The 23,188-nt window shown below is 39.1% G+C and overlaps 1 protein-coding gene across 1 annotated transcript in view; it reads right to left on the reverse strand.

Annotated features, from left to right (window-relative positions):
• The window catches only part of ENPEP (glutamyl aminopeptidase), a 125,436-nt gene extending 113,151 nt beyond the window's left edge, over nucleotides 1–12,285 (reverse strand). The window contains exon 1 of the mRNA XM_049885523.1: nucleotides 11,235–12,285. Within this exon, the coding sequence (XP_049741480.1) occupies nucleotides 11,235–11,875 (641 nt within the window). The 5' untranslated portion in view covers nucleotides 11,876–12,285. The remainder of the gene's footprint in view (nucleotides 1–11,234) is intronic.
• Between the last annotated feature and the right edge of the window lie 10,903 nt (nucleotides 12,286–23,188).

Below are 23,188 nucleotides of genomic sequence, written 5' to 3' on the forward strand. Positions count from 1 at the left end.
TTGTGAATTTATTCCTTCTCCTTTTTTTTCCAAGGCTGGGAGAATGGTTCCCGGCACCCAGCAGGGCCTACCTCAGGCCCAGGGAAATCAACAGCCACTGAAGCCGGCTTTGGGGTGGGGGGTGCAGTATATTATATGCACGTGCTTAGCTTTTGCTGAGAGTGCCGTTCTTCTCTGGTTCCAGAGGTGTGAGTAGGCTATGCAGCTGGCTGCTTCTCCCTGAGGAAATTGCGGCCAAACACTAGTACCAGCCCACCTCAGCTGCTCCTGGGAATGGTGCCTGAGGAATCCTGGTGATTTAGGTCCAGCAACTCCTCTCCACTTCTGAATCATCTCTCCATCCCCCTGCTGCTCAGTCCATTTTCTAACTTTGCCTTTGATGTTCAGGGCTGCTAGCTTGTCATAAATATAATCATTTCACTTGTTTTTCTCTCTTTGTTGTAAGAGGAATCACCAGAAGCATCTGGCTATTCCACCATCTTGGCCCTGCCTCCCCAGATGTTGATTTCTAAATACTGGTCTCCACTAAAAGGAATCGGGGCTCCTTAGAGAAGGGGCTGATTCTAGGGCTGGGGCAGAGAAAGTACAAGATGATCCTGGAACACCTTACTCTGCACAAAATTAAAGAAGTGTTAAAAAAAAAATTCATAGGAATAGGTCAAAAGGACACAGGAACCAGTCTGAGGGAATTATCACTGGCCATACCTGGGAGAATTTGAACATCAAAATAAATAATGAGATTAACCATTGAATAAATAAGAATTCATGCCTCCTGACTTTATATATATATATATATAAAAGAATGAATAAATAAATGGGAGAGAAGGTCATTATCTTCCTTACTATACACATCTACTAATCATTTTAGAAGGAAGGATGGATTTGGAAAATCTACAGTGGATGCCAAAACAAGTGGGTGAAAATTTGATGAGGAAAGGTATTTATGTAGTTTCAAAGAATCTCTCTGAAAATTATTTAAAAAGGAAAAAAATATTGTAAATTTACAGCAAAGAAACCTGTTGGATACCACCTTAATCAAGTGATAAAAGCTAACATCACTAATAATAGTACAAGCTAGCATGATGTATCTCCTCATATGATTTCCCAAGAAAGATATAATATCACTTTTGTGATATCCTGGGCAAAAATGCTTAACTTACATTTTTAAATCAAGAGGAAAGTCAGACAAACTAAAATTGAGGGACAGTCTCAAAATAACTGGCCTGCACTCTTCAAAAATGCCAAGGTGGAGAAAGGCTAAGGGACTGTTCCAGTTTAAAGGCATCTGAAAAGGTGTGACAACTAAATACATGATTCTGGAAGGGATGCTGACTGGGGAAAAAAGGCTAAAAAGGACATCATTGGTTAATTGATGAAATTTGATAATGGACTGTGGAATAAATAATCGTATTATACCAATGTTCAGCTTCCTGATTTTGATAACTGTACTGTGGCTATGAGGGGCCAGCAGTGGTTCAGTGATAGAATTCCCACCTCCCACACGGAAGACCTAGGCTCAACCTCTGGCCAATGCACCTCAAGCACAGCCACCACCTGTCTCTCGGTGGGGGCTTGGGTGTTGCTATCACGCTGAACAGGTTTAAGTGGAGCTTCCAGGCTAACACAGACTAGGAAGAAAGGCCTGGTGATTACTTCCAAAAATCAGCCAATGATAACCCTGTGGCAGCTACCAACAACAACTGCAGTTATGTTAGAGAATGACCCTGTTCTTAAAAAATATACAGTGACTATTAAGAAGTAAAAAGACGTGACATCTCAACTTATTCTCTAAAGGTAGAGAGAGAGAGAGACAAGGATAGAGATAGAAAGGAAATGAGATAAAATCCAAACAATTGGTGAATACGGGTCTTTGTAGTATCCTCTGCAAATTTTCTTTAAGTTTGAAATCATTTCAAAATTACAAGTTGCCAAAAAAAAAAAAAAAAAGGCCTTATCCAAGAATTTATTCTTCAGTGGAATAGTTTTTCATTAGTTTTGTGACGTTAACAACTTAATAGTCAATTGAAGTTTCTAATGCCTTGCAGATTGTGGTGAATTGCAAATGTATCAGAATATCAAGAAACCTATACACTGCCCCAGGATATTAAGGTTTTATAATAAGCTCCACCAAGCTCCAATCCCATGTTTAGTCAGCTGCCTTTTTCTTCTGAATTCTTCTGGCTTCTTATTTCTTCCAGAGGCAGAGGAAAATCACTCGCAGCAAGAATGTTTCAATTTAGTCACACCTCAGAAATAAGCCAGCTAACTAATTTGTGAATATGAGTTGTGTGTGTGCCTATGTGCGTGGGAGGTGAGGGCGAGGAGGGAGTGGAAATTGCGTAGGTTTTCAAATATTTTGTTCCACTGTCTGTTCTATGCTAAAGCATCAGGAAGAGAGAAAAAATTCCAATCCTTTCCTCATCTTCTCTCTTGAGAGGAAGTTCTGCTCGATTCTAGGCAAAGACTGCCTTCCTAAATTAGAGTGTCCAAAAAATTTTTTTTAAATAATTTTTTTTTTTTTTTGAGCTTGCCTTTGCAAATGGCATAGTGTTGGAGGTGTGGTATGTTTGGTTCTCCACAAATGTTAATCACAGCAAGTCCAACTCAGTTATGTGATCTGAACTTACGCTGGTGTAGGTACAGTGACTTTCAGCAACTAGAAGGGTTATAAAATCTGGGTTTTTTTTTCTTTCTTTCTTTTTGAAAGGGCAGACTCAGTATGATTTTATGGGGAGAACTCTCTTCTAAGAGTAAAAAATCCTGTGTTCTAATCCTACACCTGTCCCTTAAGTGTGATCTTGACCAAATCACTAAACCTCCCGCTTTTCATCCGTAAACTGTGGTTGCCAGAACATGCCTAGGCTCTTCACAGGAGTATGGTGGTGGGGGCAGGGGTGGGGGAGGGAATCACATTTAGTAACAGAATTTAAACTCCCTTAAAAGTTATATAATAGGACTAAGATACACTTTATTCTATTTTCTTTAATTTTGAAGGTTAACTATACTTTTAATATAGCACTTTTCACACTCTAAAGACTTTAAAATTCATTCGACTAGAATACCTATCCCGGAACAAAGCTGCTTGGTTTTTATTGCAAATACAATAGGCATATACCCATTTTTAAAAACGGTGATCAGGTATGTTTCTCATAAACTCCTGAATAACTCGAGAACCCCGTTTGCTACTACCGCCACCAAAATGAGCTGTGAAGCTGCTTCCCGCTCGCAGTGACCCCATGTATGTCAAAGCAGAGCTGGGTTCCATGGGTTTTCAATGGATGATTTTTCAGAAGTAGATCTCCAGGCCTCTCTTCTAAGGCACTTCTGGTTGGACTTGAACCAACAATCATTTGCACTGCCCAGGAACTCCTCCTATTTATATATTATATGCTAGATTACATTTATAGTCACTAAGCATTTCTAAGGGAAACTCTGGTGGCATAGTGGTTAAGTGCTACAGCTGCTAACCAAAGGGTCGGCAGTTCGAATGTGCCAGGCACTCCTTGGAAACTCTAGAGGGCAGTTCTACTCTGTCCTATACGGTCGCTGTGAGTCGGAATCGACTTGACGGCACTGGGTTTGGTTTGGTTTGATAAGCATTTCTAAATACATGCAAATTTGAAGACAAGGTATATGAGATAACAATACAAAACAATTTTAGATCACAACTTCTTCAGGAATGTTTTATTCAGCAATTTAAACTCCTTTTTTAAATCAGATTAATTGTGCTGCAAATTAATGGAAAAAGCCTGGCTAATAGCACAATGTGTTCAGCAGAGATTCTGGGGTATGTCCTGAATAATTATCACGCTAGGCAAATGCGCTGAGTTAAATCACTTTTCCACAGGGGCCTCTCTACCCTATGTTAATAAGTCACTTACTAGACCCAGCACATTAAAAAAAAAAAAAATCTATGTAGCTTATTAAGGAAGGACGTGCCTCTGACTTCTCTGAGTGCATCAGAACAAGGTGACTTTAGAGGAGGCTGAAGGGAGGGGAGGTGATGACGCAAATCACAGCTCGGCTCATTTGGAATCAACTTAAACAGCAAAAAACAACTTGATTATCTCATAAATCATCTGGCACACTGTTTCCACCGAAGAATCTCATGCTATGTTCAGCAATTTAATAATGTAAGCCCGCAAAATAAACAGCAAGGCCTAAATGAAAACTTTATACTAAGGGCTTCAGACACAGTAGAGGCAGCCACAATTGTGAAGTCTTTGCAGACTATGTAGAGGGGTCTAGAATTACATAGGGTAGCTGGACACTGCGAGACAACTCATCTAGATTATTCAGACCCCAAAATATTTTTATAGTGGACTGAATGAACCAGAAAAATTCCTCAACTTTATTTTCCACTTGCTTTTCTTCTATGTAGAAGATGTTTAAGGCTTTACATAATGTCAAGTAAATTTTTTTTTTTCCTTGCTCCCAACATAAAGGAAATTACTAAGGCTACTGCAACAAGGAGACAAGAAACTCTCTTCTTTGTTGATAATGGATATATTGAGAGCTCATCATATCAATCTAAAGATGTCAGGGGTAAACTGACATATGCTGAAAACTAAAATTTTTAAGATCAAAACTACACATGCTTGAGTATTCATGTTCAAGCATGTGAGGATACAACACACACATACACACATACAACCAAGACCATCTCACTGGTTTCTTTTTCGACATGTTTCTACTACTCAACTCCTAAGTCTTTATCACAAGCTGTAACCTTGCATATCAGATTTATTTATCCAAATGCATGTTAGATACCTCTTCCTAGATGTCCTAGAAGCACGTACCATTCAAAATGTCAGGGAAGGTCAAGCTCATGACCTTTCCTTTCAAATCTGCTCCTTATCTTGTATTTCCAATTTAATAAAAAATGTAGACTCACTCAGAACAGATTATCTGAGGCATCATACACCCATAACTTTAATACTTTTCTCTGTAGTCAGTCGGCAAATTCTGACTATTTTGCCTCCAAACTGTTTTTGCATTGTGTCCTCCACTCTCTGTCCTCACCCACTGACCTATCTGGTCCTCATCTTCTGTTTCCTGGGCGGTCACAATAATCTCTCATACATCCAGGTGTTCACTTAGCTCTGTCCTTCATCACCCACATCCAAATAGACAGCAAAACCCATTGCTGTCAAGTCAATTCTGACTCATATCGACCCTATAGGACAGAGTAGAACTGCTCCATAGGGTTTCCAAGGAGCACCTGGTGAATTCGAACTGCCGACCTTTTGGTTAGCAGCCATAGCTCTTAACCATGGTGCCACCAGTGTTTCCAGACAGACACAAAGACCTGTTAATTTTTCCTTCATAATTCCTGTTGTAGCTATCCTTCGTTTTCTTTCCTATAGATTTGCCAGACTTCTCTCTAGCTATCCTCTTCATATAAACTTTGCCTTACTGTTGTTTTGTCAGTTGCCATTGAATCAGCTTTGACTCATAGCGACCTTATGTAGAACAGAAGAAAACACTGTCTGGTCCTGAGCTATCTTCGTGATCATTGGTATAACAACAACAACAACAACAAAAAACAACCAAAAACCACATGTGTGGTATTGAGTCGACTCATAGCGACCCTATAGGACAGAGTAGAACTGCCCCAAATGGTTTCCAAGGAGCGGCTGGTGGATTCGAACCGCTGACCTTTTGTTTAGCAGCCAAGCTCTTAACCACTGTGTCACCAGGGCTTGATGATCATTGGTATAGTGCTGGAATATGAACCCAAAAAAGATCACCGGTATATTTGGGCTCATATCCCAGCACTATATCAAACAATGTTCTGTTGTGACCCATAAGGTTTTCATTAGCTCATTTTTAGAAGTAGATTGCTAGGCCTTTCTTCCTAGTCTTAGTCTGGAAGCTCCTTTGAAACCTGTTTACCATGAGTGACCCTGCTGGTATTTGAAACCAGCATCAGAGCAACATGCAAGCCACCACACTATGACCAACTGACTGACAGGTGATGGCAACATCTCCCACAAACAAATTTTCTCATCCTCACTATGCTTTTATGACTTGGAGGTCTTTGCTTTTTGACTGTTTTTACTTTTTTTCTTGCCTCTGCCTATTGAAATCCTACTATAATATCCAAATTCAGCTGAAATCCTAACAATGCTATGAAGAATACTCTCAATACCCGAAACAGAAATGATCTCTGCGTCCTTTAAATTCTTGTTGTACTTCCTATCAATTCCAATGATTCTCAGTATTTCAAGTATGAAGACTACATTTTCAAGTCACAAAAAGATTTTACCAACCCCCTCTTCCTATCCACAGGGGTAGGGAGAAAAGGAACGGAGGGGAATTTTCTGCCCTGACTGAGTGGGAAGGTAGAGATGTCATTGGTGGATGTTGGGTTCATTTGGGAAAGGGCTGTAGCAACGACATGATCCTAGTCATGTGACACCCTATATGGAACTGTTTCCATTTATTCACTCAGTAACATTTGAGTGTCCACTGTGTGCTAGGCAGTAAAAGAGAAACACAGGCCTACTATCAGAGACCCAGCCGAGATGCCATAGACACCATAGACATGTAAGGTTGGGAAACACTGCATACTATAAGTCTCTTAGAAATTAATAATGGACACTATGAAATTAAAGTTTCTGAAAAGTCTCACCATTTAAAAAAAAAAAAGCGTTTGTATTTAGTATTATTCCATACAGTAACTTGGCCACAGAATCCCCTCTCCTTTTTTTGGTCCAGTGGTTAAAAGCGTGACTGCTAAACGAAAGGTTGGCAGTTCGAACCCACCAGCTGCTCACTCTGTGGGAGAAAGATGTGGTAGTCTGCTTCTGTAAAGATTACACCCTTAGAAACTCTATGGGGCCATTCTATTCTGTCTTATAGGGTCGCTATGAGTTAGAATCGACTCAACAGCAATAGGTTTTTGTTTTGATACCTATTAAGACCTCGTGCATTAGAGCTCTGTGGAACATACTTTAGGAAAACCTGTGCAAGAACAATGCAGATGCTAAGAAGGAAATGCTGAATCCCATGTGCACTAAGAAGCTGGCAGTGTCTTACGTATCGTGACAGCCTCTACCGCTACCAGTGAAAACAAAGGCACTCGGGAATACCAGTCCTCAACCAGAACCACACCGAGCACTGCCTTCTTTGACAATCTTTCTGTTATTTAGGATTTTCTGACCAACACTTGAGGCAGCTGAGTTAAAGAACGTCAGTTCTCAGGTATATATTTTATGGTACAATTAGCTGGTACAGTAAAATAAACCAGAGTCAGACTGAATATGTATGTTAGTATATAATACGTCTGTAACATTACAAAGTATGTAACAAATTTATTAATGAAATCTTGTTTCATGTTTTTGACCTTCCTATAAGCTAACCAAAAGGTTGGCAGTTTGAATCCAGCAGGCGCTCCTTGGAAACTCTACGAGGCAGTTCTACTCTGTCCTTTAAGGTGACTTTGAGTCGGAACCGACTCGGCGGCAACAGGTTTGGTTTGGTTTGGTTACAGAGTGTAAAAGGAGCCCCGGTGGCACGGTGGTTAAGTGCTCCGCTGCTAACGAAAGGTCAGTGGTTTGAACCCACCAGCTGCTCTGTGAGAGGAGGATGTGGCAGTCTGCTTCCATCAAGATTACAGCCTTGGGCCAGTTCTACTTGGTCTGTATAGTTGCTATGAGTCGAAATTAACTAGAAAGAAACGGGTTTAACAGGATAAGGTGTAAAATTTTTATAAAGTATTTTGATTTTTTTTTCAGATGAAATTTTTATTGTCTTCACAACCTAACAAGCAGTTTTAAAATAATACTTTTAAAGTTTTGACTCATTTTCACTTTATATGAATGAATTTTATGTAGACTGTCCTTAAGGTGAATATTCTTCAGATATTAGGCCTTTTCCTCTACCAAATTGGCAAACACTTCAAAAAAAGCATTTACCTGTTAGTATAGTTCAGAGAAACAGGCCCTTTGATTTGTTTTGGTGGAAATGTTAGTATAGTTCAGAGAAAGAGGCCCTTTAATTTGTTTTGGTGGAAATGTAATTTGGGACACTTTTTTTTATTTGTATGAATATATGTTATATATTCATATACTCTATATCTATGAATATATATGTGATTTTGGCCAATTTCCAAGGAATTCTCCTGTAGGAATATTAGATGTTTATAAATAGTTATATCTAAGGTCGTTCATTGCATTCTTAAAGGCACTTATAAGTGATAAAGCGGTGCCCAAATTTAAAGGAAAAGTTGAACAAATTACATTAGAGTCATATAATGGAGATATCCATTACCTCAGTTTTAGAAGAACATCAAATGACACTGTAAGGGTGTTAAGGATACAGCAAAAAAAGAATGGTACATAGTAATGCCATGCTTACTGGTGTCTGGAAAAAATATTAGAGGAGCACCTGACTGAATGTAACAATGGCTATATGTGGGTGATAGATTTGTGGATGAATTTTCTCTTTTCATATAATTTTCTGTTTTTCATGTTTTCTGCAATTAAATATATTATTTATATAATAAACAAAATAAATGTTACAAGTCTCTTGATATATGCATACCTTTGTTTGACTCTGAAATTCTATTTTTAAGACTCTATCTACAGCTGCTAACCAAAGGGTCAGCAGTTCAAATCTGCCAGGTGCTCCTTGGAAACTCTATGGGGCAGCTCAACTTTGTCCTATAGGGTTGCTATGAGTTGGAATCGACTCAATGGCAACAGGTTTGGTTTTTTTTGGTTTTAATCTTAACCTAAGGAAATAGATACACATATAAAGATGTCCTTACATCTATATGCTTTTGTGAATTGTTTATAGTAATAAAATACTGAAAGTCATTCAAATGTCCAACTTTAGGAAACTGGTTTTAGAAAATAACAATGCATCCATACAACGGAATATTGCACAGTCTTCAAAATCAAGCTCTTGAAAATATTTCAGAATGAGGAAAAATGCTTATAACACGCATAAAGAGAAACAGTTGCCATAGAGTTAACTGCAACTCATGGTGACCCCATAAGTGTCAGAGTATAACTATGCTCCATAGACTTTCTTTGGAAGTAGAATGTCAGGCCTTTCTTCCAAGGTGCCTCTGTTTAGGCCTTTGGTTACCAGCTGAGCACGTTAATCATTTGTACCATCCAGGGACTCAAAAAACAAACAAAAAACAATAAAAGGTATATATGTAGCTATATAGATACAATTACAAACTGATTTCTTTGAAAAATATTAGAATATACGTTAACATAGTAACAGTGGTTACCACTGCGTGGTGAAATTATTTATAGGTTCTTATGATTTTTCTTTTTAAAAATTTCCTATACTTTTAACATTTATAGTTTTTATAAACAGAAAAAATACTTAAGCAATAAAAATAATTGTTTTATTGCTAGTGACATTAAGCTAAAGCATCTATATGAGTACCACCCCTCCAAATATTTTCTTCGACTATCATTGCTACTCAATTTACTAGTGCACCACACAGTAACATAGGGATATTTAAACGCTTCCTTTAATCCAGAAGTCTCTTTGACAATCAACAGGAAGAGAATTGATCAAAAGGTTTTCTTTGCTCCACAACGAAGAACGAAGAAAACTAAAGATACAAGGGAGAGATTAGTCCAAAGGACAAGTGGACCGCATCTACCACAGCCTCCACCAGACTGAGTCCGGTACAACTAGATGGTGCCTGGCTACCACCAGTGACTGCTCTGACAGGGGTCACAATTGAGGGTCCCAGACAGAGCTGGAGAAAGATGTAGAACAAAATTCTAACTCAAAAAGAAAGACCAGACTTGCTAACCTGACAGAGACTGGAGAAGCCCTGATAAGGCCTCTGGACACCCTTTCAGCTCAGTAATGAAGTCACTTCCGAGGTTCATCTTTCAGCCGAAGATTGGACAGGCCCATAAAACAAAACGGGACTAAAAGGGCAAACCAGCCCAGGGGCAAGGACTAGAAGGCAGGAGGGAACAGGAAAGCTGGTAATAGGGAACCCACGGTTGAGAAGGGAGCGTGTTGACATGTTGTGGGGCTGTTAACCGATGTCATAAAACAGTATGTGTACTAACTGTTCAATGAGAAACTAATTTGTTCTGTAAACCTTCATCTGAAGTACAATAAAAAGGTTTCTTAAAAATTTAATACCTTTGTGAAGAAATAAAATTTTTACCTCATCTCTTCTGATTATTGTCAACTGAGAAAACAAAAAGAGAGCCAAAATAGAACTCCCAACTGAAAAAAAAAAAAAAAGGGTTTCTTTTCTCTGTAAGATGTTTAAAACAGCATATAAAAAGGATATTCAGTGGGCTTGTCCCAGGCTCCTTTTTCTGAACTCTGACACTAGCTTTCTCAACCATCAGCTGTTCAGGATCTAGTGGGCAAAGGTCAAAGCAGTTTCAAGTCCAGGCACAACTCAGGTATAGCGCTCATCCCTGATGCAGTCTACACCCAGAGTGTGATGGGTTTTTGAGTTCAATGAGAGTTTATGCTTTTAATATTATATATACATGTACACACACATCTCTCAATTCTCATCTCTGCTTAGAGGACTACGGTCAGGAAAAATATTTTATGTACTTAATTACTTAATATATCTTTCATATTGCAAAAGCTTAGAGATTTATTCATGGTGCTGCCACTCCTGACTTGTGTAATCAATGAGTATTACTGAAAGCCCATGCGTAAAGCAGGGTACTGGCTATAAAACAGAAGACACAGTCCTGCTTTCCTTCCTAGATAAAGATCCAAGAAAATTCCTTTGATTTCATGTAATCACTCAATGTCTCTCTTTTCCAATAAAACGGACAATAATAATTGATGTTTATCAACTTTTTGCTTAAATTTACTGCAATATCATTTAAAAGTTCAGTTTCAAATCCTTGCCATATAGCCCAAGAATATTACTAGTGAAATTGATCACGCATGTATACATTTTTAAAATCGGAGGCAGTTTATGCAAATATTAAGATTAGGATGCAGTATATTATTATTTCTCCAGTTGGAATAAAAGACACTAATTTGTGACTCAGTACAGATAAGGCAGTTCTTCCAAACTCTATGGTGGATTTGCAAATACAATAAGGCAAGAATTTTTTGCTTCCCAGATGAATAGGCAGAATTGAAACCAAGTGTAGATAAAGATCAGGCCAACGAACTAATTAAAAGTTGGAGAGTGAAAAGGAAAGGGAAAGAAATGGAGAGCAGATATAACTGAGTTTAGGAGAAGTAAAGCCAAAAGTCATATTTACTTGGTTATTCCATTCTCCGTGTACGTTGTTCTGTAAAACCCCACGAGGGAGCCGTTCAGCCAGCCGGCGAACTCCATGGTCAGGAGGTAGGTACCATCGCCACTGCTGGGTGGAAGCTCTTCTTCGGCCTCCACCACCACATACTCCTGCTTTGTATACTCGAAACACCTCCTGACTTGCACCTGCTCCCCGGTGGGCTTCTTCAACACTGGGAGCTGGGTGATTCTCGTCTCCCGGAGGTGCAGCCACAGGTGGCTGGTGGGCGCGCTCACGTTGATGGAGATGCTCACGCTGCCCGTGTACGTGTCCTCCTCCAGCACGGGCTTTATCTCCAGATCATAGTGCACTGGGCTGATGAAATCCGGCAACCTGAAATCTTTCCACTGTCCACTTTCGTCTTCACTGGCAGGGCAGACCCCTTGGTCCTGTGGAGGCAGATCTGAAGGTCCAGCACTGGGGGGACTGTGGGAGGGAGCCGGAGTCGTGCCCTGCCCGTTGTCTCGGCTGGAGTCTCCGGATCTGGTCAAGCCCACGGATAGTCCCACTATTAATCCTACAGCCACCACCACCGCACAGATAATAGCCACATGTTTGGCTTTGATGCAATATCTCTTAGAGTCTTCTCTCTCCGCAAAGTTCATTTTTGTTTCCCAAGTCAAATGTTACACTTAAAAGTAAATTTAACTAACGGTCGACTTCCTTTTTAAATTGGAAGGAATTCCCTGGTCTGGCTGGCTGTTTTCCCTTTTCCCACACCTCTCTCCGGCTTCTGGCTTTCTTTCCTCTGCCTTCACGTTCCCACCACCCACTCAAGACTGAATGTGAAAACAAGGGGGGTGGGAAAGGGATCCCATAAGAGGAGCTGAGCTGGAGGAAGCGGATTGACGAGAATATTGTTACAGTTCCCCTTATAAACAACGCATCCTCACCCTTACTCCTCCCTGCACTGGAGCGAGTTAAATATAAAACAGGGCTTAGTTATCAGCGGACGGGAGGATGATCCCTTGCCAAAGCTCTGTCAGCAGCTTTCAGGGAAACAGCGTTTGGGAAAGAGGTGTGCTTATGCTAGAAATACTCAACCTTTGCTACTTACTAGGTCTGTGAATTCTTCCTGCTGTGCTTGCAATCCCTCTCTTAACCAAGGGGCTTCTTGAAATTTCAGCTGTATTACCAGGCAGCATGCCAAAGAAGCCAAGTGTTTTCTTTTCATTCTTTTTCCTCATATTACGTAAACATTCAGATTCCACCTTTTGCTAAAGTCCTATCCTGGAGTTGGGTGCTAAGACTCAAACATAAATCTGAGGACCACTTAGGCAGTAAATATTTGTTGAGTTGGGGCTAGTAAAGCATAGCCAGGGAACCATAAGTAAATTCCTTTAATACTCAGGTAAGGAGAGAAGGGGAACAGGAAGACATTAGCCAAAGCAGTAGTGGAACTGGGAAGCATAAGAAGAGAAAAGAGGGAGAGAGAATGGAAAAGAGTTGAAAGGGAAGAGAGAAAAGAAAAGTTCTCTACTTGTCTGCAGTTTGTCTCCAGGTGAGTTTGATTTCTTTAGATTCAGATGTGGTAGCTTAGGTTTGGAGCAGTTTCTAGGGATGAAAGTTGACCTATTAGGAGGTTCCTTATCAGTATAAAATTATTGCTTCCAAATGACAAAGTCTGGGGGAAATCACAATAATGACCTCCATGTTTATCATTAGCTGAAATATAGACACACAAGCCCTTTCTAATAATAACAATAGGATAATAGTTATAAAAATGTTGAGAGCTTTCTATATGCCAGGCACTGTGCTAAGTACTTTTATTAAGTTATCATTTAAGTTTTCTAAACAAACCTGTGAGATTATACCATTATAATACCCATTTTAGAGACACAGAAACTGAGTTTTAGAGAGGTTAAGTCATTCTCTCGAAGTCATACAACTGTAAAAGAGAAGAATTAGGGCTTGAACCCAGGTTGTGTGAGTCTAAAGCCCATGTATCTAACTACTAAAGCACAGTGTTTCCGTTCTCTGAAGAGGAGAAATATTCAAGGATTAAGTCACTATGAAAAACTTAACCTTCCCCAAAGTGCAATTCATGGATATTAATAGATATATTTGCAGAGCAGGAAATGCTGGGTTAAAAAACAAAAACAAAAAATATTGCCGTCAGTCGATTCCGGCGCATAGCGACCCTATAGGACAGAGCAGAACTGTCCCAGAGGGTTTCCAAGGAACAAATTGCTGACCTTTTGATTAGCAGCCATAGGTCTTAACCGCTGTACTGCCAGGGCTCCACTGCTGGATTAGATATAGCTAAATACGTTCCTTCACTACCTTCTAATGTTTCAGAGCTTCCATATGGTCACACACATTGTAAATATCCCAGAAAGGGTATGCTACCAAGTAATTTCCATATTTAGTTGACAAGAGAGCTTTTTTTGGTGAGGTATTGTCTTGGTTATCTGGAGCTGCTATAATGGAAATACCACAAATGAGTGGCTTTAACAAACAGAAATTTATTTTCTCACAGTTTAGGAGACTAGAAGTCTGAATTCAAGGCTCTAGGGGAAGGCTTTTCCCTATTGGCTCCGGGCAAGGTCTTTGTGTCTCAAGTCCTTGGTGATCTCGGTGTGGCTTGGCAGCTGTCTTCCCCCATCTCTGCTGCTTTGCTTTCCTAATCTGCTTTTTCTTAAGTCTCAAGGGTGATTGGCTTAAAACATACCCTACACTGATATGGCTTCTTAACATAACAAAGAAAACCCGTTCTCAAATGAGATTATAATCACAGGTATAACAGTTAGGGTTTACAACACATGTTTTTTGGGAACACAGTTCAATCCGTAACAGGAACTTTTTGAGGGACTTCCATGGAACATACGCTAAGAAATCCTGGTTTAAACTGTTTCACATTACAAACTAAACAAACAAAAACACAGAGTAAAAAAAAAAAAAAACTTTAAAAGCAAAAGGGTCCATTTTGCTCTGTAACATTTCTGTTGTTTTCCATAAAATGATGGTAAGAGAAAAAAGAATTAAGGAAAGAGGAGTATGCTTTTCTGGATTATAACTCCATCTTATATTTCTTAATTTTATATTCTGAAGCAAGCTTGAATTTTTTGAGATCATAGTATGTTAAAATTTGGCTAATAAACTTCCTGAGTTTTAGCCCTTGAAACCCCCTTTTTATTGAAAAGATCACCTGACATCTCACTAAGCATTCAATAGGTCAAATATTTTCATGTGTTTCTCATAAGTGGAGGCAAAAAATATGGATCAAATTGACCTCAACACAATAACTGAAAAATAAAAAGTATTTGGGAGAATGTACATAGAATTATGTTAAACTGGAAGCTTTATATATAAAAAAAATTCTTAGATAAGGAGACATACATGAAATCTCTTAAACTTAACCTAGTCTAAAAAGATACCAATCTTATCACAAGGCCCAGTGTTTGGGTTAGACTAAACAGAGAAAATAGTAGACCTTTGGGTTAGAGTGCACTTAAGGGAGCTGAGAATGGTCACCTGCTATAAAAAAAAATCCTCTCACTCTGCCTGAAATTTTCCCATAAGGGATTCATTACTTAAATGGATTTTACATGGAAAAAATAAGATACCTTAAATTCATGTATGTAGAGTGTGTGTGTGTGTATAAATTTTGAGTCTAAGGCCCAGATCAAGCCACAGGATCTTACTATTATCAATTCATAAGAACTACCTGCATCTGGGGAAGGGCATCACATCTTGTAAGAATCAGCGTTTCAGGGTTGCATAGTGATGCAGTGATTAAGTGCTCAGCTGCTAACCAAAAGTTTGGTGGCTCAAACCCACCAGCCGCTCTTCGGGAGAAAGATGTGGCAGTCTGCTTTCATAAAGATTTACAGCCTTGGAAATCCTATGGGGCAGTTCTGCTCTGTCCTGTAGGGTCCCTAGGAGTCAGAATCCACTTGATGACAATGGTAGTATAACGTCGGGCATAGTGGTGGTTTAGTTGTAGAATTCTCACCTTCCACGCAGGAGACTGGCTTTGGATTCCTAGCCAGTGCAGCTCATACACAGTCACCACCCATCTGTCTGTGGAGACTTGTGTGTTGCTATGATGCTGAACAAGTTTCAGTGGAGCTTCCAGACTAAGATGGACTAGGAAGAAAGGCCTGGCAATCTACTTCCAAAAAAAAAATCAGCCAGTAAAAACACTATGGATCACAATGGTCTAATCTGAAATCTATCATGGGCATAGTATAGGACTGGGAAAGCTTTTTGTTCTGTTGTGAGTGGTGTGGCTATGAGTCAGGCCACCTCGATGGCAGCTAACAACAACAGCAATGTAATATAGGAGTCCCCGGGTGGTGTAAACAGATAACACACTCAGCTGCTGACTGAAAGTCTAGCAGTTCTAGTCCACTCAGAAACACCTTGAAAGTCTTGGAGATCTACTTCCAAAAAATCAGCCATTGAAGACCTTATTGATCGCAGTTCTACTCTCCCACAAATGGGGTCTCCCTGAGTTGGGATGGACTCTAAGACAACTGTTTGTTTTTTTTTTTAATGCAATATGGGTAAAACATACAGCCAGGTGAGTGGGGTTAGCCAAACCAGGATGGACACTAAACACATCTAGAACTGACATATCAGGGTTTACTAAATATAAAGGCCCTGAGCTTTCAAAGCTCGATGGAACCTGTGCCCGTTGCAGTGGTGCTTGCTATCTTCCCATCACTGACACTGGAAGGTTGAGTCTCTGGTAGGAGGCTCTGGATCTTGAAAGCTCTTTCCTGATCTAATCCACAGCAATGGTCTAGACAGACACTGGAGAGAGAAAGGATCCAATGAACTGTCACAGGCACCCACCTAGATTAAATAGTTTATATTGGATAATCTTATGTTAAATGAATCTGTAATAGAGATAAGTAATTTGAAAAGGCTACCTCTGGTCAGTTTCCACTTATTAGGTCTCAGCCAGTAGTGGAGCGAATGCACAGCCATTCACTGTAGGTCTCTGACAAATGCTGCCCCACCCCCACTATAGCTTTTGACAATGTATATTGTCATCCTGTGCCATGACTCCCATGTTCAGTATCTACTCCATATTTGTCACTTAATAAATTATTGAATAATAAATGAATTGGAAGAATGAATAAATGAATAAGGAGAAGAAAGAAGACAAGGAATCCAGAATGGGAAGGATTAATGGGCACAGAATGCCAGGATTGTTGAGATAAAATATATTCATTTCAAATTCCAGGAAGAACTAGAAAGAAAGTTGCTGGAGGTGAGGACCTGCTCTTGAATAGGTGAGAGACTTCTTTACTGATTCCTTACCATAGCAAATGCTCTAGTACAAGACTGAATATCCAGCATATGACCCCCCTTTTCACATGGAGCTTCAGTTTAAATCTTTTCTGTAAGGCTCTAGGAATCTAACATATTACATATCCCACAGAGGCTACTGGTTGTGATGCTGTTGGCCTACTTGAGAAGTAGGAGCAGCTCCAGAAATAATTTAGGTTGTTAATAATTAACACTACAGTGTTACTATTTGACTGTCCCTTGGCTCCTATCAGCTGATTAGAACGAACCCCATTGGTTCAGCAAAATCACAAGCCAACAAACATGGCAATGTGGGTTCACGACAGAGGAAGCAGAATCTGGAAATCGGCCTGTATTACGTTGGGAACAGGAAGGATTTGAGCCATGGTCTTGCCAGGCTGCCAGAGGGTCCCTACGATCAAGCACGTAAAAGCTCTAAATGCCAATGGCCAATCCAAGCATTTCAAAACTTACAGTGTTTAGTTAGAATTGAAAAAGGAGATAACCATTGTATTTGACTTGGCTACCCATGAGTTCTAAATCCATATTGTCAATGTTCTTTGTGATCCTGGTCAAGTAGCTTGTTTTTCTATTCCCTGTGCCCTATTCTTGATCTTTTATTTTATCTCAGCAACTGTGTACTAAGGTTCACTCAGTTCTAAAACTAAGATCTAGATTAACTTTTTCCAAGAGCTGAAAACGGCTGCAGGTGTCAGGAGTAGTTTTAAGATGCAAAGTGTTCAGCATCCCACATCTAATGTTTGTTAGTTGATAATGACGAATTTGTGCAATGACTGGTACACCATGGGGAAGTATACAGTAGGTAGAATGGGAACGAAGAGAAGGAGAAAGAGGGGCAAGAGAAGAAAGAAGAAGGGAGAAAAAGGAGGACTTTCAAAAAGGAAGATGAGGAAAATAAATCTCCAAAACAACCAAACATAATTCAATAAAAAATAAAAATCAATAAAACAACAGGCTTGTTTCTTCTCTATTCCTTGTTGTTTCCACGTTGCTTCTAGGCTGATTTGAGAATTCTCCTGCAGAAATTCACGGGATGCACAGACTGGTGTTCGCATTACCCTCCCCTGGGCACCAGGGTTTCACAGCTCACAAGCACCAACCATGCTACTGTTCTCATTTGGATCACCCTCGGTAGAATCGGTTCACTTTACCTACCCCCTAAAAGTGTCTCTGGGCTATTAGGCATTCATTCATTTATGCATTCACTCAGTCGACAAGTATTTGTTGACTCAGTACATAATTACTTTTCAACAAATATTTACTAGGCTGAATTATAGGATAAACTTTAAAATGTGGACATTAAAAGAAATGTTAGTAAATACCGGTAGTCCCTGACTTGTGATGGGGTTCCATTCTGATGACTACTCCATAGTCAGCCAGTTCTTATGTAAATCCAATCTCTCTCTCTCTTTTTTTTTTAGTTTTCATTATTTTGCCCTTTTATTATTGGTATCTTTATAAATCTGATCTTTTTGTCTTTGGGGGTTGAAAACTACATCTGAGAATGATAACATCAGCAAATTACATGCTGCGACATTGTATGTAGTACATATCACGAACAATAAGATGTACAAAAAATAAATAAAACAAATAAATGGCCCTTAAGTGCAGTTCATAGTAACTCCAATACGCCGTCAATCGTGTGCTACCGGTATTCTGAAAGGCATGTATGTAAACCTCTGCTTTGTTCTGAGAGTGTGGAGATTTTGGAAATATTCAGAAAAGCAAACCAAATAAAACTAAAGGATTTATTGTCCCTACAACTTTTTAAACTGCTTTTGTACTGGGTTCCCTATTGTGCAATAATACTCTGGGAGAAAGTGGCAGGATATAGAAACGGCAGGAGAAAACCAATAATGTTCATATAGTCTAGATTTTTGTTGTTCTAAGAATTTCAAAACTATCTTTATATATTTTCTCAGTGCACTAAATAATATTCAGCCTTTGTAGTCAGAGAACTATTTGCAGTATTTCCTTCTCTCTTTTCTATCTGTGGAAGTCTACAAAAATAGTGCTGGTGTAGGGAAGATACCGTAACCAATGTTCTTTTACTCCAGAGTCCAAGTGAATTATACTAGCAATTGTGATTTCAGACTATGTTCTGCACAAAAAATCTAACAGATCATTCTTTAGCTAGAGTAATGTTACTTGTTTTTTTCAGAGAAAAGCCCTGGAATTTTCCAGCTTTTATTTATTAGCACTGGCTGTTTGGTTTGCAAATGTCTTTATTACTACATTAATTTTAACAAATAACATTATCTTCAATTTTTGTTTTTTTTGGAAGTAAAGACTTGAACAGTGTTAAAATGATCAAAGTCATCCATATGAGTTAACAGGAATATTATTTCTCCTGTTTGTCCTCTCCTGGTATCTCTTCTATTTTCAATTTATAATTCTTTTATAAACTACATAAAGAATGTCTTCATGTACTCGCTCAACAAACATTTATTGAGAGCCACAATGGGGCAGGCATTGTAATCGATGGAAAAACACTGATTAAAAACACAGAAGAAAACATAGTTTCAGGAGGAATAGTGTTTCTCAAGGAGAGAGTTGGAATGAGCCAGAATCTGGCTTTTTGTACATTAGCGTACCCTCTTCTGTCATTCACTTCCGATTTTCTGGAGATACACTTCAGAACTCTGCTTTTGCTCTTCGGGGTGTATACAGAGTTTGCTCAAGGCTTTAAATGATTTTAATGCATTTATTTTCCAATCATCTTCACCATGGAATATTTGTTAACAGGGCTGATAAATTATTTCTTCAGTGAGGAAGATACATATTTTTCAGTATAAATAAAATGACACCCACTGATGTTATTGGATGATTTTTCAACTTATGTCTGGGGAAAGGTTTATAGTCACTTCCAATTTAGAAGCTTTAGCTCTGGGTGCTTCTTTTGTCAACGATTTTACAAATCTAGTGCAACATAACAGTATTTCTTGTGAAGAAATTGAAGTTGTCAAAGATTTCATTCTACTTGGATCAACAATCAATGTCCATGGAAGCAGCAAAATCAAAATATCAAACAACATATTGCATCGTGAAAATTTGTTGCTAAAGACCTCTTTAAAGTTTTAAAAAGCAACAATGTCACTTTGATGCCTAAGATGCACCTGACCATTTTCGTTAGTCTTACATGCATGCAAAAGCTGTGCAATGAAAAAGGAAGACAGAAAAAGAACTGATGTATTTGAACTGTGGTTTTGGCAAAGAATATCAAATATACTGTAGATTGCCAGAAGAACAAACAATTGTCTTAGAAGCAATACAACCAGAATTCTCTTTAAAATTGAGGATGGTGAAACTTCAGCTTGCTTACTTTGGACATGTCAACAGAAAACACCAATCACAACAAAATGACATTATGTTTGATAGTAGAGATCAGTGAAAATAAGGGAAACCCTTAATGGGATGGATCGACAGCTGCAACAATGGGCCTAGATATATGAGAGATCATGGAGATGGCACAGGACCAGACAGCATTTCATTCTGTTGCACATAAGGTCGCCATGAGTCAGAGCCAACTTGATGACAACTAGTAACAGTAATTTCCTCCTGTCTGCCAAATTCTTTGCTTTATTTATTTCTACTCTTGTCATTGGTGGCCAGTCTAGTGAATGACTGAATATTTCAATTTTGCATTTTAGGTTCTTTTCTTTGATGTCTTGCTTTTAATGCAGCTTTGAAGGTATTCAGATGAATCTTTCATTTTTGGCTCATCTGATATGTTTTGTATCTGGGCCTGAGATATTTATATTCATGTGTTCCAAAGGTCTTGGTTTAACTACTTTACTCAAGATTGAGACATTCCTCCATGTGTGAAATTATCAGGCATAGCCCACCATGAGTTGGAGCATATGAAAATTTTAGATACCTCCTGAGAAATTATTTTGGAATTTACAAGTCAGAGATGCTTTTAGTTTTGAGTAACAAAAAATTTAACTAATGTGACTTAATCTATAAAGACATCAACTATCTGGCATAACAAAAAGTATGGAGGTAGGGAGTATCAGTGTGATTTGATAACCCACTAATGCCATCAAGAAACTGAGCTCTGCCTATCTTTTCATTCCACCTTCTTCATTGTTTAGTTTCAATCTGATTGCCACAGCTCCAGGTATCACAATCACTTTAAAAGAAAGAAGTGGAGAGGGATGGTAAGAATTTTTTCCTTAGGCAATTCTTTCCTTTTATCAGTGAAGAAATAATGCCTCAGAGGCTGCAGCAGACTTTCCCTGACATCGCAATGGCCAGAGCTGACTCACTTGGTCTTTAGGTAGAAAGGAATGTGATAGAAATGGTTGACTTAAAGCAGCCTCAGTTCATCTCCAGAGCAACACACGTTGCTTCTACAAACAAAGCCAGGGTATCTGTTGGCAAATAAGAAAGGGGAAATAGCTGTTGGGTAGACAATAAAGATGTTGCCACAGGTCAAGGAGAACAAGCGTGGCCTGATATGTCATATCCATGGGAAAGGGGAAGCACAGATCTGAGAATAGCAGGGAGTTTGTGCTTCTTATTGTTCACTACCTACGGCTTTACGTGCTTGATGCCGCAAATGGTTAAGCGTTTGACTACCAGCTGAAAGGTTGGCTGTTTGAACCCACCCAGAGTCGCCTAGGAAGACAAGCCTGACGACCTGCTTCCAAAAGGTCACAGCCATGAAAATTCAGTGGAGCACAGTTCTACTCTGCACACATGGGTTCGCCATGAGTTGGAATCAACTGGATGTAACTGCCAACAACATCGTCTTATTCCCCACTCTCTCTAGCACCTTACCTGGCTTTTTTTTTTTTTTTTTGGCTCTTTCCCCTCCTCACTTCTTCCTAACATCACCTTTTATCTTGCCATTGCACTATGCAAAAATCTTCAGTGAGTGCATTCACTTAAAGGTCAGTTTCATGGTATGATTTTCAAGCCCCATTTCCCTTCTCTCCAGAAGGCTCCTAACTCCTCAAAATCCCTTCTCAAATTTACCACTGAACCAAATTGGTCTCTATGGACTGTCTTGCAAACATACATTACACTTGGATACCACAATGCCTTTGCTAGTGCTGATGCCCTGTCAGTGTTTAAATTTCTCTTCCTTTCTGATACATTCTCGGGACCCGGCTCACATCCCTCTCAAGTAAGCCTTCTTGGATACAGCCAGACCCCAATGTTCAATCCTTCTTTAAACTCCTACAAACACTTATACTTGATACCATTCATTTGTCATTTATCTTTAAGTCAATTCAATTTGGTGAATTACACTATGTATTAGTAAATGAAATTGTCCAGAATTTCATTTTTCTTGGATCCACAATCAATGGCCACGGAAGCAGCAGTCAAGAAATCAAGCGACGCATTGCACTGAGCAAATCGGCTGCAAAAGATTTCTTTAAAGTGTTAAAAAGTAAAATTATCTCTTTGAGAACTAAGGTGTTCCTAACCCAAACTGTGGTATTTCCAGTTGCCTCAAAGGCATGGGAAAGGTGAATAATGAATGAGGAAGACCAAAGAAGAATTGATGCCTTTGAATTATGGTGTTGGTGAAGAATATACCATGGACTGCCAGAAGAACAAGCAAGTCTGTCTTGGAAGAAGTACAGCCAGAATATTCCTACTTTGGAGATGATATCAGGATGGACCAGTCCCTGGAGAAGGACATCATGCTTGGTAAAGTAGACAGAGAAAAAGAGGAAGACCCTCAACGAGATGGATTGACACAGTGGCTGCAACAATAGACTTGAACATAGCAACGATTGTGAGGATTGCACAGGACCAGGCGGTGTTTCCTTCTGTTGCACACAGGGTTGCTATGAGTTGGAACTGATTCAATGACACCTAACAGCAACTTCCAAAACAAGCCATACCAGTTGCAGATACAGGAGGACCAAGTAAATGAAGGTAGTTGCATTCAGGTAGAAAGAAAAAGGAGGTTGGAAGCAACAGAATGGAATAGAACTAACATTCATGGCACATACTTGGTGCCAGATGTTTTTTATTTGCTATCTTCTTAATGCATCCAGCAATCCTATAAGTTCGTTATTATTAGCCCCAAATGCCACTTACCACATCATGCTCTCCAAGTCTAATAGAAGGAGTTTATTATTGTTTGTGGTCTATTCCAGACTTCCTCATAAATAATTTTGTATTTTAGCTACATTATGTAGATCTTTGTACCTAGCCTAAGGAACAAATGACATGTATAACATTATTTCTAAGAAAAAAATGCATTACAAGAGGACATATTTATTGGGTCGTTAAGTTTTATGTAGATCTTTGTACCTAGCCTAAGGAACAAATGACATGTATAACATTATTTCTAAGAAAAAAATGCATTACAAGAGGACATATTTATTGGGTCGTTAAGGCTACCAGTACACTAGGAGATTCCTCCACCCCGACATGTACCAGGGTGAGGTGGACATTGCATTACTTTTTGCCCTCTAGTGCCCCAAGGATGCCTCTTTTTGTTTGGGGTGATCAAAAATAAGTCTTATAAGCTAAGCAGTATAAATACTGCCTAGCTTGTTAGTTAAATGACAACAAGTGCTAGAATAATGAAAGAACAGTAGAGAGAGAGTGGGAAATGTGAAGCACTAATGCTGTTTAATGCAAACGGTAATTGTTCTTCTTTTCAAATCCTGTAG

This window comes from Elephas maximus, chromosome 5, assembly GCF_024166365.1.
Source record: "Elephas maximus indicus isolate mEleMax1 chromosome 5, mEleMax1 primary haplotype, whole genome shotgun sequence".
NCBI lineage: Eukaryota > Metazoa > Chordata > Mammalia > Proboscidea > Elephantidae > Elephas > Elephas maximus.